Genomic DNA, 15,099 nt, shown 5'->3' on the forward strand with positions numbered 1-15,099 from the left:
GGGGGGGGGGGGGGGAGGGGAGGAGAGAGGGTTTCAATAAAACACCCCCAAGCTAAAATGAATGCAGACTATTACAGAACTGAGACAGAATGATTCCCAAGTGTTTTAATTTGTGCTTCCACTCCTTGTCTCTCTTGCAGTCATCATTTTGGCAACTGCCAGCAACATCCCCGAGATTTAACAGCATTCGCAGAGCAGGCAGCTGCTGAGATGATTATGTCAAATCAGCACGCTGTCCTCTCTTTTCCATGTGTAATGATTCTCACCCTTGGAGAAGTGGTTTAAAATGATGCATACCCCTTGGGCTCATTGTGAGGCTTCTAACAACAGTAGCTGTAGAGCAGGAGTTTGGGTGGGACTCTGTCACTCACCTTTCTTGCATGCATGCCCTGCAATTAACTTTAAAAATTATTCCACAGAGCCCTGGCTGGTGGCTGCTATGGCTGGTTTGGGCCTGATTCAAAGTCCTTTCAAGAAAATAGAAAATCTTGCAAGAGCTCTGGCTTAAGCTCTCTGAGCGTAGTAGAGAAGCAGAGCTTGTGTCAATTCTTAATTCAAGTTTCTTAAACAACCAGTTGAGAAGAACATATAAATCAAGACTTGCTTGACATTTGTCTCCCTCTCTCTTGTTCAGACCTAATGCCCCCAAAGGCAGAACTGTCACTGACTGCACTGCAACTGGGAGATACTGGGAAGGAAGGGGAAAGTTGCTAAATGTAACCCAGTGATACTGTCACTCTGCAGCTGCTGTCATGCCCTTGAGACAGCACAGAGCGGCACTAAAAACCTTTGCTACGCTCAGAAGTGGGTTGGACTTGTACAAATGTTGCCCTGGGGTTTCATATCACAAGCTGATCTTGCATTCCACACCTGGGCATGCTATGTACACAACAGCTTTCCTTTGCACTGCAATTGCAAAGTCAGTAGTTGATCTGGCTGATACATAAATCAGGTTGTCTGATTCTTTTCACACTGCTGTGGCTGTGCAGCATGTGCCTGTGCTGCTGCTCACCCTTTCTGCTTCACCTCTGCAACATCACAGTTGGATTCAGAAAGAATGCATCTTGGGCACGGGCTCTCTTTCTGAAACTCCAATGTGAACATTCAGTCCAGTAATCCTGCGACGTGATTTATAATAATTAATTCAATTTTCACTGACCGTAAACATTTAACTAATGACACCTATTAAGAATAATCTGTTCTTTATATTCAGAGTTAACAGCAGACCAAAAGCTGAAAAAGCAAGAACTGAAGAAGCAAGCCTTCTTTTGGAGTCTAAAAGCTCTGGCTTAAAATTTAGACTTGCTGTTTAAGCCTGCTTGTATTTCACATGATTTGCAACACAGCCTTGCCCAAAACACTGTCTGGGATCCCACAAGGATTCTGTATGTAGCGTACGGGGCAATGAATACCTACATCTCCAAGGATAAAGACCCCTGCAAAATTTCCTGCTTTCTCTCACTTGCACTGTTTCAACCAGATCTCAGCTCCTATACTGGAAAGCAGTGTGGTATCAAAACCTGGCTTTTGATAATGGCTGTGCATTGGGTTCTCATCAGTGTCACACAGACCAGGGTTTGAGAGCTCTGCAATTGACTGTGATCAATTAAGTCCTTTTTCCTTTTATGCTTCCACTGACAATAGCACTGGCAGCACCACCCACTATTCTGCATCTGGGCTGAGGGAGGGGCTGCATTTCTCTCTCTGGGTTAACAAATTGTGTCCTTGCTGCCGTGGCACAGAGCTGGAGCCAAACCACCTTTCTTTACTCCTACCATTTGGGCTAAGACAGTAATGCTGTAAGCAGAAATCAAAATCCAACTGAGTGGTAGGTTTTGCCTAAATGCTCCTTTACAAATTCCTCCTTTAGTGTACCTCCTAGCAGTGCAGGTGTATGCAGGTCAGAACTAATATTGCATTCATAGCATATCTCTGTAGTTATGACTGGGCACTCATCATATTAGAGGCGTAAACTATTATGCTAGCAGCATTTGAGCGAACACACAATGTAGAGTGACACTACAATAGAAACAGGAGTGCAAAATGGAGATTTGCCTACCTACATGGAACACTGGAGCTTACGGGAGCAGCATAAAGAAGATTCTGACCACAGCACCAGGATTAATATTTCTATTCCTATAAAAAGTGCTATACATCTTCAGGTTCTTGAATATAAAAGGCTTCAGAGCTGTCTCCCACTAGAAGCCAGGTTACTGAGGTGTTAGCAGTAAAAAAGAACACCTTTACCAACTAACACTACTCCTGTTTAATACAGGTAGCCTCTGTTGCTCCAATGTATCACTGAAGTCAGTAAATAAGTAGTAATATAAAGAAGTCTTAAACATCTCAATGGCTACACCAGGCAGAAACTGAGTGGTAGCTGCAATCTGAGTGAGGATACAAGGAAGCGTGGACCACCAATTTGGGTAGAGAAATTTTTTTACCAAGTAGCACAATTGCTCTGTGTGAATATCTGAAGTCATCAGTGCTACCTGCTGGCCAGCTCCCTCATACGCTTTTCTGGTTCCTGCCATATCCTTAGGTTCAGCCAAAGAAGCAGAAGAGTTGCACAAAGGATATCTATCATATCTTTATTTACATATCATGGGAACACACATGCAACATGTCACAGGATTTACTACAATGGAACAGCCTGTCCCTATCTCCTGTTACCAAAAAACTTTTTTTTTTTGGCTCACTAGGAAAACTATCACTTCCCCAGAAAGCTCCTAAAAATAATCATTAAAAATAACAGATTTGGCAGGATAACTAAATGAGTGAGAGCTGCAGACTGGATGTCTTGCCACATCCTTGCAGAAACCAGGTGGTTCTAAGGAAGGAAGGAAGGAAGGAGGAAGGGAGGGGGACTCATTGGTCCCAAAGAAGGCAGGTAGAAAGTGGTAGTATATAACAGCTAGGGAATGAGGGAGAGAGCAAGAGTTCTGTCAGAAGGTCCCTCTCAGCCAGGCAGCCAGCTTCCTGTTGATTCATTTCCAAACGTTGATTCCATCTGGAGGCTACAAGCTTCTTATCCTTTAGGAACCTCTGACCCTTAAGGAGGATCTACCTTTCTTCTCAAGCAATAGTTAAGGGGTAATGTTTAAGCTCAAATCCCCTTTGGCCTGAAGGATCTTGCATATCTTGCCTCTGTTGAGAGGAGGAGATGAAACTGCAGAGCCTTTTCTTGCCTGGACCATGACAACAGTAGTCATGATCAACTCTTACTAACCAGGAGAGGGGACCCAGCTCAATGCAGGAGTGTGCTGAGGGAAGGGAGGGGGAATGCAGTCCTGGTATGGAAAAGGCTGAGGCCACTCTATTTATAATTAACATGAGCTTCAGTCTTGTTGGAACCTGGCACGTTCAGAGCCTTGCAGCTTCAGTCATTTGCTTGACTTCTTCCTCTAAATCCCATTGCTCGGTATAAACAGCGTGACCCCAGCTCCCAACCATCCAGGCAGGAGTCCCACCCTCCTAAACATTAATGAATGATCCCTGCTCTCCGTTGGCTGATTCGGGCTCCACGCAGCGCCCTTTCCTCCGGGTCACTCTTCGGTTCCGGTGGAATTTGGCATAACAGCGTAGCCCTACAGAAAAGACAAACACAAGTGAGCAGGAGGGATGGGGGCTCACTACAGCAGTGATCAAACAATTAGCTCTCAGCCTCAGTTCCTGACAGACCCTGCTGCAGCAGGAACAGTCCCAGGGCTGGGAAGCCTGGGCTATGTCAAATGAGGTGGCAGAGAAAAGCCTCACATGGGCAGGGCATATTGCTTTCTGGGCACTGCTGTTCTCTTTGGCTCACTGCTCTGGTGTGGGATTCATTGGCTCAGGCAGAAGGTTTCACTGGCTTCTTGAAATACCAATGAATTATCCTGATTGTTTCCAGTGATTTTATGGAAGCCCTGCTTGGTTTCCCCCTATTATTTCCCATTACTGTCTAAGTGATCTCTCCATTGGGAAATTACTATAGACTTAATGTGCAGCAGCAATGGCTGGGGAGCTCCCCTTGCTATTTATTTCTCTGAAGCTTCAGGAGGGGAAGGAAGAGACTTTGAAGTGTTATTACTGGGAGGTCTGATCCGAAGCTCACTGCTGATCTCCTTCAGTTTCTTTGTTTTGGATGCTCAAAGTGCAGGGTCTGAAGGAAGCTATCTGATATAGCACTGATGAATACCATGGGGGGAAGAAGGCATTTTATTTGTAAAAAACACAAGTACATATTCTCCCATGGCAGTAGAAGGCAATGGGAGACTCTGGTCAGAGTAACTCATCAGTTCTGTCACTGATAGATTTATCTTTGGGGTCTATTGTCTCACCAGAATGCGTAGCTGGTTGGGCCAGACAGGGTACAGTCTATATGTAAATAATTCTCATGAAAGCCCTGATTTTCAGTAACCCAGGATCTGGTCATTGGTCTTGGCAGGAGCTGATTTGATCATCCTAGAAACTGCAGTTCTTTTTACTTCCAGAGCAGGCAGCAGATAGCAACAGTGCCAGCACCCCCAGAGTGAGGGAGGCTGAGGATTTATAGCTTTTATAATGAGACAGCCCATAAACTGTCCTTGAGTACTTGTACACGGGAGACCCAGCCGATGTCACAGGTCACTGAGCAGCCTTTTGGAGTGCACGCCCCTAGGCTACGTTGAGACCCGCTACCTTGAAGCTGGGTTTCTGCTCCTCATTACCAATCCCCTCAGGGCACTCTGGCCTCCCAGAAGGAGAGCACACAAGATCAGAGCTCTGTTCTTATCTAAGCATCTTGTCTATCTTATCTGGACCCTACATCTCTGGGGATCTTTTTAATGCTACAGAGGATGCACATTTGGCATCAACTTATAAGCTTAAGTATAAAGCAGGGCCGGGGGCAGCCCTCATTAGGCTTGCAGACACAATTTTCTAGGCTAATCTATCAGAGCATCATCTCTGATGAGGACCTTCAAGTGTTATATGACACACCCAAGGTAAAGACTATCATTTAACATTGCAAGCAGGAAAGGAGTCTGTTTAACTGTGTAAAAAGGAGGTGAATGACCTGGTCAAAGTCACTAGGTACCTAACACAGGGCACAAAACTTGGCAACCAGAGTTTTGTTCTGGCAGATAAGACCCAGTGCCTGGAGCTGATCCTGAACATGCTCAGACTAAAAAAGTGCCTTTCAACATTTTCATAATGTAACTGTCTATGGATTCTTCAGAAACAGTTATAACAAAAGTCTGTGTCCTGCCCACCTACTAAATTGCTACAAGTTCAGTTGAAATTAACTCAGGAAAGCCATACAAGGCATAAGGTCATGTAAAAGAAGAACAGTACTCTGTTTTTATAATCTGTGATACTTGAAAGCACTGCTGAAGTGTCAATATATTGTGGCTTCTTCTGTTAGGTTTGTAGTTATCAGGCTTTTTCTTTTCAAGAGGGAGAACAAGATATCCCAGATGGCTCAATGGTCACATTATGAGTCAGTGGCAGGGAAAGGCTAATAGCTGCAGAGCTTGACTACCTACAAACTGCTATTCCAAGTCAAGGCAGCCAACTACGAAGCCAGCTGGAAAGGGGAGAGCAAAGATCTGAACTCACCTTCAGTGCACATACAGTCATCGTAACACTTGTTGTTAAGGCCTCGGTTGTGTGGTTTGCAGAGGTGTTCACGCAAGTCGCAGCAAGAGCCTGCAACATGGGAATGAGGGTCAGCACAGCTTGTTTATCCCCTTCCCTTGTAGGGCTACTGACACCCATGACAGCTCCATGGTACAGACATCATCTGCTTCCACAACATGCCTAGAGAGCCTCGGTCCTTCCCTCTGCATATCACTTTCTATCAGGATTAGAAATCAGGATACTTGTACTAGAATCTGGAATGGATTTCAAACAATCTCATGTTTGGAGAAATGACTCTACCAAGCTGAACCTGACCTGGGAGGCAGTCAAGGTGATGATCACATGGCTCTCCTTCAGCTGTCACGGTTTCATTTCCACTGTTTGGGCTTTTACTGCGGCGTTTTTCTATGGAAAAAAACAGATGGTAATAGAAAATTTCATGCTGGTGTTTTTATTTTGGAGACTATATTGTTCCAGGGCAAGAACAGCCTCAAACTTCAAGAGTATGAACTCTAAACCTTCATAGTCTAATCTCCTCCCTATTTCTCAACCCTCCATCTATCATTTTTTCTCTGCCCTCAAACTATCCATCCAAAATGAGAAACATTCTGAAACTGAGCACAAAACACAATCAGCATTAAACTTTTTCTCTTTTTCCCCACCACTATGATCTCATATCCTTCATCACATCTGTGAACACTAACCATGGGACAAGCCTTACAGAATAAATGACTTTTGGGAAAGAGGACAGGGAGGTTTAGCACCTTTCTTTTTAGCAGATGGCCACATTTCTGGTTTGAGATCCTCGTAATCTGTCCAGTCAAAGAGTGTCATATCTAGGGTGGGCATCACATCCCCATCTTGCCTGAGGCGGGCCTGCAAACCACAAGAAACCAAAGAAACAACGGATTACACTTCTGTAGTAACACTGAAGTCTACAAATTTTCCTGGTGCTTTTAGACCTTAAAAAGGATTTATGAGTTCCCCCTGCCTCTACCCCATCTTGTCCACTGGGAATTCTTGGCATCTCATTTTCAAAAGGGAAGAGCTTTCCCCTGTCGCAGCTGAAGCCAAGAGAGAAGTTTCCACTGTCTCTATGTGAGGACAAAAGGCGAGCAAGGAGCACTAGGACATGATGCCTCTTCAGCCAAGTGCTCCTACTCCCTCTGGTCCTCGAAGCTGAATGAAGATGGCTAGCTAAGGGGCAGGTAGGACAGGAAAGAGAAGCAACTAAAGGAACTGTTTATGAAGAAGAGGTGTTTAAAAATCTCTGTGCTTTTGAGGGAGGGCTTTAGTGTTAAGCAAGCATTTACCTCTAACTGAAAAAAAAAAAACCAACCAACCACCAAACAAAAACTGGACCTTATCTGCAGGAGATTTCTGTCTGCATCAAATGTACAGTGCAGTTACCAGCTGTCTCTTTACCTGTGACCGTGGTGATGTGGCTGGAAGAACAGGAGGCTCTTCTGTGGAAACAGCTAATTCCAGTGCAGTCATGAGAAGCATGGTTGGAGTCAGGCTTGTAGCTTCCTCTGCTTGGAGGTTTTGAAACTGTTCTTCAAAGCTTTCAGGTTTCTTGTACAGGGAGCTTGGCCCAGCATCAGAAGTCTTCCCTGCAGAGGGCAACAGGTACAGTAGCATCAGCTTTCTCATCCCTCTTCTTTCTGTGTGACATAGATTTGAGTCAAAGGAATTCAGATTTCATTCAGCTGCTGGCCAGTGTGCTATCACCCTGAGCTGCTGTTTAGACCAGTGTAAAACAGAGTCATGTGCTATTAAAGTGATAGATCAGGTCCAGAGTATATGCATCTTGAATTTTACACACTTAAGTCATAACAATTGTGCTTTCTTTAAGATATTTCTATCTCCTCCTTAAGAAGCAAAGTATTTCTTCTTCTGGTCTCAATAATACAAAATGTACCTGGTTAAACTGCTGCAAATACCTGTGAACACATTCTCATTTGATTTTAGTAGTGGGTTACTTCAATTTAGCTCAAGTCAGGACCTACCTAACTTGAAATACGAATGTCTTCACAGTCTGATCCCTGCTTTTCCCAAGTATTAATTTAAATACAGATCTTGAGTTAAACCAAAGAAACAAGGCCTGTTGTGTAGTGTGCAAATATTGCTTCAAACCAGCTTTGTTGCATACTCTTCTGTATTGCTTAACATGAGTTGTTTAGTCAGTTTAGCTGGAACTCAGGGATACTGACATTCAACCTGTCAAATCATGTCGATTGACACAAATTTCCTGGCTTTAATAGAACTTAAGATTTACCACACTGAGCATACCATACCACAGAGACATACACCCACAACTTGACCTGCAAAGGAAAGCAGTTCCAGTTAGAAACAAGCAACATAAAGTAATTAGTGCAATTTCACATGTGCAAAATTTATATTCTTGTAGTTCAGCATAAATAAAGAAGAATACAAACTCTGATGAGAAGAAAATAATCTTCCAGTGAAGTAGAGGTTTTGTATTATTTCTAGTTCTGGTCATGTTTTGAAGTCAGTGGAGAGACTGAGCACGGCTTGGACATGTTTGTTCATAAATTGAACCATTTTCTAAAAAAAGCAGAAAAACAAAGCAGGCCACCCCAAAACAACCCCTCAAGTCCTAGGAACTTTCAGATCTCCCCCTGTAAGGCAAACAAGGTCATTTTCACAAAATTGCAACCAGCAGTAAAAACCTCTGGTTCTGGAGTTCCCCTTTTTTCTTGTGCCTCTTTTGTTTGGCAGATTTCTCCCCAGAGCAGGCATACATCCCACACCCTCCACACACCCATGGGGCTCAACCACAGCTGCATCTTCTTGCCCTCACACAAGTGACACTCATTTCAAGTGACCCAACAGCTCCAGCTTCCCTTGGAGCTCAAATACCTCTGTGGTGTTTCAGCCTGTCCCTGCGGCTGTGTCGCCGGTGCTCTCGGTTCTGCTTCTTTCCTCTCTCAGACCCAGGGGACTGGTTCTCCCTCTCAGGATATGGGAACTCAAAACCCAGGAACACCTCCTTATTCTGTTTCAGGGCTGCTGGCTGTCCCTCTGCCACCAGCTCTTCCACAGCTGGAGCTCCGCTACCCATTCTGAGGGCCTCTTCCGCAGCCGGCCGCCCTCTAGAAGGCATGGCATGGACCCTCTCCTTCTTGGCCAAGCCATGTTTGTGGTGGTGCCCACTTCTGGGCTGCTGCTGCAGCCACATCTCTTGGTTTTGAAGGTGGTTGTTGTTCTCAGGGACATTTTTGAGCTTTGTGCCAGGGTCCAGGGAGACAGCAAGGCTGATGTCTGAAAGAACCAGCACACACAGGAAAAGAGAGAAAGTGGAAGAAGTTGCCATAATCCTGGGTGCTCTGCCTCACCTGCCATTAAAAAATAAGAAATAAAAATAAGCAACCAAGCAAGATTCAGACCTAGGTCACTTAGATGAAAACAGTTAGGGTGGCCAGAGCGGGAAGTGATTTTATTTTCCCTCCTTGGTTACCTCCTCCTCTCCCAGCCCTGGTTACAGCAGCTGAGACACACGTGCAGGGCCTGCAGGGCTGAGAGGTCCCAGTTTCATGTGCAAATGAGGGCCATCAATCAGTAGGACATTTCCCTTTGATTCCTGACGAGCCCCCCTACCCTCCCATTCACAGCTTACCATCTGAGGGGCTGGGGAGGCCGGCTCCTGCAGGCCACCGCTCCGGAGCCGCCTACACAGCACCAGCTGTCTGGCCAGGGCTGTTGCCTGCCAGGTTGGCATCCTGGGCCTAGCTGGCACTGGCCCCTCATCACAGCTGGTTTCCTTGCAATGAAGATGTCAAGATGAACAGAACTGGAGGCAGATGGCAGCCTCGTAGGACCAGCAACAGCCCTGAGCAGCTCAAGACAGAGAGACGTGCATACAGCTTCAGGGTGGCTGAAATTGGTCAAGGGAAGAAAAAGCACTGGAAATTTTGTCCCAATACCTCACAGCATGGCAGGGAAACAAATCAGCTGTCAGCAGAGCAAGGGATGCTGGTCTAAAGATCAAGGGGCAGGGAGGCAGACTGAGTTTTTTCTAGGTTGTCCCACTTTCCCTACTTGACCCTGCACAGGTCACTTCACCTCACCCCACCAGGTGAGGCTGTCCTCATTTAAGTCCAAAGAACAGAGACAGAGTCCCTCAGAACAATTGCTGCAGACTATTCTCAGTCATTCTGCTTCACTGTAGTATTTTTGACGGTCTTCCTTCATCCCTGTGTTTGAGTTATGAGGCATGGCTTTGGGACATTGCACAAATCAAGACACTTCTTCAGTTTGGTCATTCTCCCCTGTCCTTTCACACAAAACAGGGAAAGGGGTTTTCAGCATTTCCAGTGCAGCCTTTCACTCTGGAGTAGCTTTCTCAGAGTGTCCCTCTGAAGCTGAGCAGCATAAAGGCATGGTTAAACCCAGAGTTCTCTGTGACACTGACAGAAAACCAGGCCTATGCTTACGTTTGAGAAATACTGTCACAAAGTTAGAGCCACAGCTCTTCACTCAACCTCCTCATCTTTCCTGCACCTCAGCGGCCAGTTGCACCTGATTTCCATCTGCCTGTTCACCAGGTGAACCACTTCGCTGCATAATTACAGTGGTTTCTACTCCCTCCTACAGGTGCTTTGCTGCTTGACTGGCCATTGTCCCCTGTTGAAGGGCAGCAGGTAACATCCTCTGAGGCCAATCTCAGTGCCTTTTTGTGGAGCTGACAGAAGACACCCTAAGAATAGCCTTGGCTCTTCCTTTCAACCTGAAACAGATGTGGTGTGTTTTGAGTCAGTGAAGCCTCTGCCATCATACAGCCCCGGTCTCATATTGCATCTGGGGAGTTTAGAGGGAGGTATCTTCATCCTATAACTGAAAAGCCTGCTTACTCACTGACCAGCTGATTCTGCCTTTCCAAGATTCATCTCTGTTACTGCTCAGAGCCTAGGAGCAAATTTTCACCCTGGAAAGAGGTAGGCAGCACAGGTGCCTTCTCTTTAATGTGCTGTCTGAAAAGTAGGTCTTTCTACTGACCACAAAGGACAACAAACTGCTATTTGAGGACTGATTTAGGAGGTCCCTGGTAGCTCATTTGCTGAAGGCATAATACTATGAAATAGTATTTTATTGGCAGCTACCCGGGGACAAAGGAAAACCAGACTGACAGCTAAATCTATTAACAAAGCACTTGAAGTCCTTCTTCAAAACCAATGGAACAAACAGCAACCAAACAAAACCCAAGCTCTGCATCCACAGTCTTTGTTTTTTTCTGAGGATTTTCTCTTTAAGAACCAGAGCAAACCAGCTGGATCAAGGCGTCACTCAGAACAACTCAAAAGAGCTAGAAACAGCATCTTACCTTTTCATCTGTAGGCAAAATACCAAGAGGAGAGAACAAGTGCAAAGAGAATGCAAGGCAGGTGTCTCCAATCTCACTCACACAGACACAGGCCCTTTGATGGTGAACCTAACAGACACATTAGCTGCAGATTCTGGGTTTCAGCGGGAGCTAGAAAGCAGCTCAATGCTGCAGGGCAGTTAAACAGAAGGTCTTCTTCAAAGTGTAGAGGGCATTTATTTAAGCTGCCCAGCTGTCTTGTTGGCATCACACAGGATGAAAATGCAGCTAGAGCACATGGGTTGCCTCATCACTGCACTGGCTGAGAGGGCAGGCTAACGTGCTGTGTTACGGTGTCACTGGCAATCTTGCATTGGTAACACAGATAAATACCTCTACTGCACTGTTGTCGGGGCAGATCTCAGCTGTTTGCCAAATCAGAACAGTGCACAGGCAAGTTTTGGTACCTTGGGTTAATGCAACACCGCTGTGCTAGAGGCACAGAAGTTCCAGCTTTCTCTTAACCACTTGTTTCCATGCCCTGATCTATCTTTTACTTCAGAAACCTCTTCCTACCTCTTTGGTTTTTTTACCCTACAGAAGCCATAAAATTCACACTTCTGAAAGGCAGGTAGGTAACACAACAGCATCCCTAGTTCTCCTTGGTGCTCAGGTTCCTCAATGTCTGAACACCAAACCCCACCCTCTCCTCTGTCAGGACCACAGTCCACAGAAGATCTCCATGCTAGCCCTGGGCTTGTTGGTGTGGATGACAGCAGTGTGCTCATGCTGCTGATGCACCTTTTCTGCAAAGGGTGAAATTCTGCTCTGAGACCTATGAAAGACAGAAAGAAGTCTGGCCTTGTAAGATGCCTTTCCTAAACTGCTCTAAGACGAACACACACGTTACAAGTGCACAATCCATCCTCTTCTTAGGGTTTGTATATTAATAAAAGAAATTGCTGAAGTACTCACCAACTTAAGCTACTCCTGTAGTTCTTCACAACACCAAACCTACATCCTCCTTACTCCACCCAATGCCTTGCACTTCCTTTATATATCCTCAGGATTATAAGCCACCTGCCTCTTGAGGTAGCAAATCTGCCTACTAACGAGAAAATGTGGAAAGCAAAGATAAGGCCTCAGAGCTACCCAGGGTGCAAGCTCAGGGCTGATGAGTGCTGTCTCTCAGCCACTATTTCTGACCCATTTTGGGTTAGTAGTGTATGGTCACAATCCTGTAAGGGAAATTAGGGGATTTTTGCATCCTAGGTAACTTGAGGGCTGTCTCTTTCTCTGGACTCACTGATACAATTGCTATTATTCTGCTCTCTGCTTTTAATCCTGCAAAGCAGCCAGGGACTGAGTAGGTACAGAGAAACTCAGGCATGTTTTCCTCTATAAATACAGTTGTCACCTTGGATCTGAAATAGGCTCTGAAACTGCCCCTCCTGTATTGTTTTGTATTTGACAAAGCAGGAACATCAGATATAATCTACATTCATTCACATATCTCATTTAGAACATGATACCTGGCAGTCCTAACTTTAACTTTTCACCTATGTTCTTCATGTCACAGCCAAGAGGAACGAAACTGTTGAACCGAGAAATAGAGACTATCAAGATCCTTTATCACTCCAGACCACAACTAATGCAGTTTGTCTGCTGAAGGGTTGAACCAAGCTAGACCCAAGCATGTATGCTGGGCCAGATTTCTCTTTGGCTCTGATAAGCTCAGACTTTGGCAGGCGTGCATGAAGATTTCCTGGACTGCAGACAATCCCAAGATGCAGCAGTAGACAAAGTGTATATGCATCTACACGGGTGTTGTGTGTATGTGCATGTGTGGCAGGGATGACAGACAATAAACCCAGCTTCGTGTGCCAGGCTCCCTGTAAATAAGAAGCCATAGGGTGATGGATGGGCTTGGGAAGGCCTGGAGCAGAACGGACGGGGTAGGCTCTATGGTAGCTGACATGCAGAGAGCTGGCTGGAGCCAGGAGGATGGCATTGTGCAGATAAATGAGATTTCACTTCCCTGCTGGGTCTCTTTCCATCTGTTTTTCTGTATCTGGAGGCAAATGCTGGGAAGCTTCATAAACAATCTGCCAAGAGACCATCCCATTTCAAAGGGCGCTCTCCCAGCTTTCTAGGATCCCCCAAAGCAGACAGGTAATCTTATATGTATCCTTCTCTTTTCTTCCCTGAGGCAAATGTAATAACACTTTTCTTCTCTTCAACGTTTCTTGCCTACTCACTTTGTAAAGAATTTTTTTTTGCTGCTGACCCAGACATCCTTGGCATGACAGCGTCCCCTGCTCACACATCTCCAGTCCCTTTGGGTCCCTCTTCAGAGCTGCCCTCCTTTCTTAGGTTTCCTTTATCTATCATCACCTTTCCTCCCTACCTTGCCTTTCATATTTATCTGACGCCACAGTTTCCTTGTCCCTCGTGACTGTGGTGTGAGAGATTTCCCCTCTGCAGATGTTTAGGCTAGGCTACTTGAATCCTGCCACCACCCTTTGAAATACCTGCTTTCCTTTGCCTGTATGGTTTTCTCTCACTTCTTGCCATCACCAAACAGCACTCCATCGTACAAAGGCCCAAATTCACTAACACACTAATGGCCCTAGTGGCACAAGAGACAGGACATCGAGATTCAGGCTTGCAGAGGGTTGAGTAGTAGCTGTAGCTGCCCCTGTGCCTCCACCAAGCACCTTCCTGGGGCAACTCATATCCAGCAACCACTTGAAATGTGACTCCCTCAGCATTAGTTGAAGGGCTGGAACTGGGACTCTGCTTTTGCTGACCCACTGGCCCAGGCAATCCCTTCCCCTCACCAGTCAGCTCTGGCTGACAGACTGCACTCTGCCCTCCTAACCACCGAGGACAGAAGTGGCTTGTTCACATAGCACGACCCAGGAAATACTCTCTCCCAGAGCCCAGACTTGTAAGCTGGCAGTTTTGTACTAGGCAGTTAAGTCACCGCTAAGCTCCAGCACCCTGGCTCTGATGAACACCGGACACCTTGCAAAGCCTTCAAGTCAGCACATGCCTCTCCCCTTCAGGCACAGCCACGCTGGCCTTTCTCCTGTGCCCACCCTGACAGAGAGCTCCGCTGCTCTTGGCGTCAGTGCCCGAGCAGGGGGGGCGCAGCACCAACACCCCCCAGGGACAGAGCCGCCCAGCAAGTCACAGTATTGAAGGGGAAGAGGGGCACATGAATGAATATGCAGTACCCTCTGCTCTGCTTCCCTCTGGGACTTCACGGAGTGGCTGACACAGCCATCACAGGCGACCTGCTATCAGACTCTAACCAATAATGAGATTAAAATAGCAATGAGTCTGAGATTAGCATCCAAAATATAGTCGCTTGCTGTCAGCGCAGCAGAGAAGACTCTCCAGTTTAATGCACAATGCCTAGTGACAAATGAGACACAATCAATAGCAAAGGTCATTGCTCACCCAGCTGGAAAGCACCCGCCAGTGTGACAGGGAAGAATGGGGGCAGATTTGGCCCGATCTTCACCGGGGGCAGAAGCGGATGTGTCCCGACTGGCAGGGCAGTTAGGCTGTGCTTTCAACGTTTTTCCTTGCATGTCATTCTCACTTTGAACCAAAATGTGTAGGATTAATGCCTCCTTCTGCAAGGGAGAGGAGATGGGAATACAAAACCATTTCCATTAAGCCCTCTGGTTGACAGAAGACTTCAGGTGTGAATTGGATAAATGTCACTTAAATCCTACGTGATGAATTACTAGCTGTAATAAGCAATTAGCTGATGCCAAATTGATTTAATTCAAAAACGAGATCTCACTTTTATCATCAGAGGAATAGCAGAGCAGGGGTACTCAGGGGCTCGGTGCCTGGCTCTGCAAAAACACAATGCCTGGGTGGGAAAAGCCTCCTGCACCCCTCGGCCGCTTCCCGCAGCAGCTCTGGCTCAGAGCCGGGACGTACCCCTGGGGTGCGCGCGGGGCTCGGCGGGTACCTGCCAGCGGGCCGGCGCCTCTGTCCGAGCCCGCTTTGCTCTCAGGGAAGGGCAGAGCCATCTCGGGACGGAGCTTACAGTCGCCCCCGAGGTGGCCGGGACCCGCAGCAGGGTGGTGGGCAGAAGCCCCAACGCCCGCTCCGCACCCCCCTGCAAGGTGCCCGGCGCTGCACACCGCGCCGAGGGG

The 15,099-nt window shown here is 46.5% G+C and overlaps 1 protein-coding gene across 2 annotated transcripts; it reads right to left on the minus strand.

Moving 5' to 3' along the window:
* Nucleotides 1-2,586: 2,586 nt before the first annotated feature.
* On the minus strand, nt 2,587-11,850 carry DRAXIN (dorsal inhibitory axon guidance protein). Of its 2 annotated transcripts, XM_026862577.1 has the most exons (8): nt 10,943-11,850; nt 8,482-8,957; nt 7,896-7,922; nt 7,024-7,211; nt 6,363-6,474; nt 5,914-6,003; nt 5,578-5,667; nt 2,587-3,587 (listed from the first exon to the last, which is right to left on the minus strand). In XM_026862577.1, exons 2-8 carry the CDS (start codon nt 8,933-8,935, stop codon nt 3,475-3,477), a joined length of 1,074 nt encoding a protein of 357 aa, XP_026718378.1. In that variant the 5' UTR covers nt 8,936-8,957; nt 10,943-11,850; the 3' UTR covers nt 2,587-3,474. The 2 variants fall into 2 exon arrangements, with proteins under 2 accessions (XP_026718378.1, XP_026718379.1); XM_026862578.1 differs by lacking the exon at nt 7,896-7,922 and having other exon boundaries at nt 10,943-11,537.
* Between the last annotated feature and the right edge of the window lie 3,249 nt (nt 11,851-15,099).

This window comes from Athene cunicularia, assembly GCF_003259725.1.
Source record: "Athene cunicularia isolate RWA chromosome 21 unlocalized genomic scaffold, athCun1 chr21_part1, whole genome shotgun sequence".
Taxonomy (NCBI): Eukaryota; Metazoa; Chordata; class Aves; order Strigiformes; family Strigidae; genus Athene; species Athene cunicularia.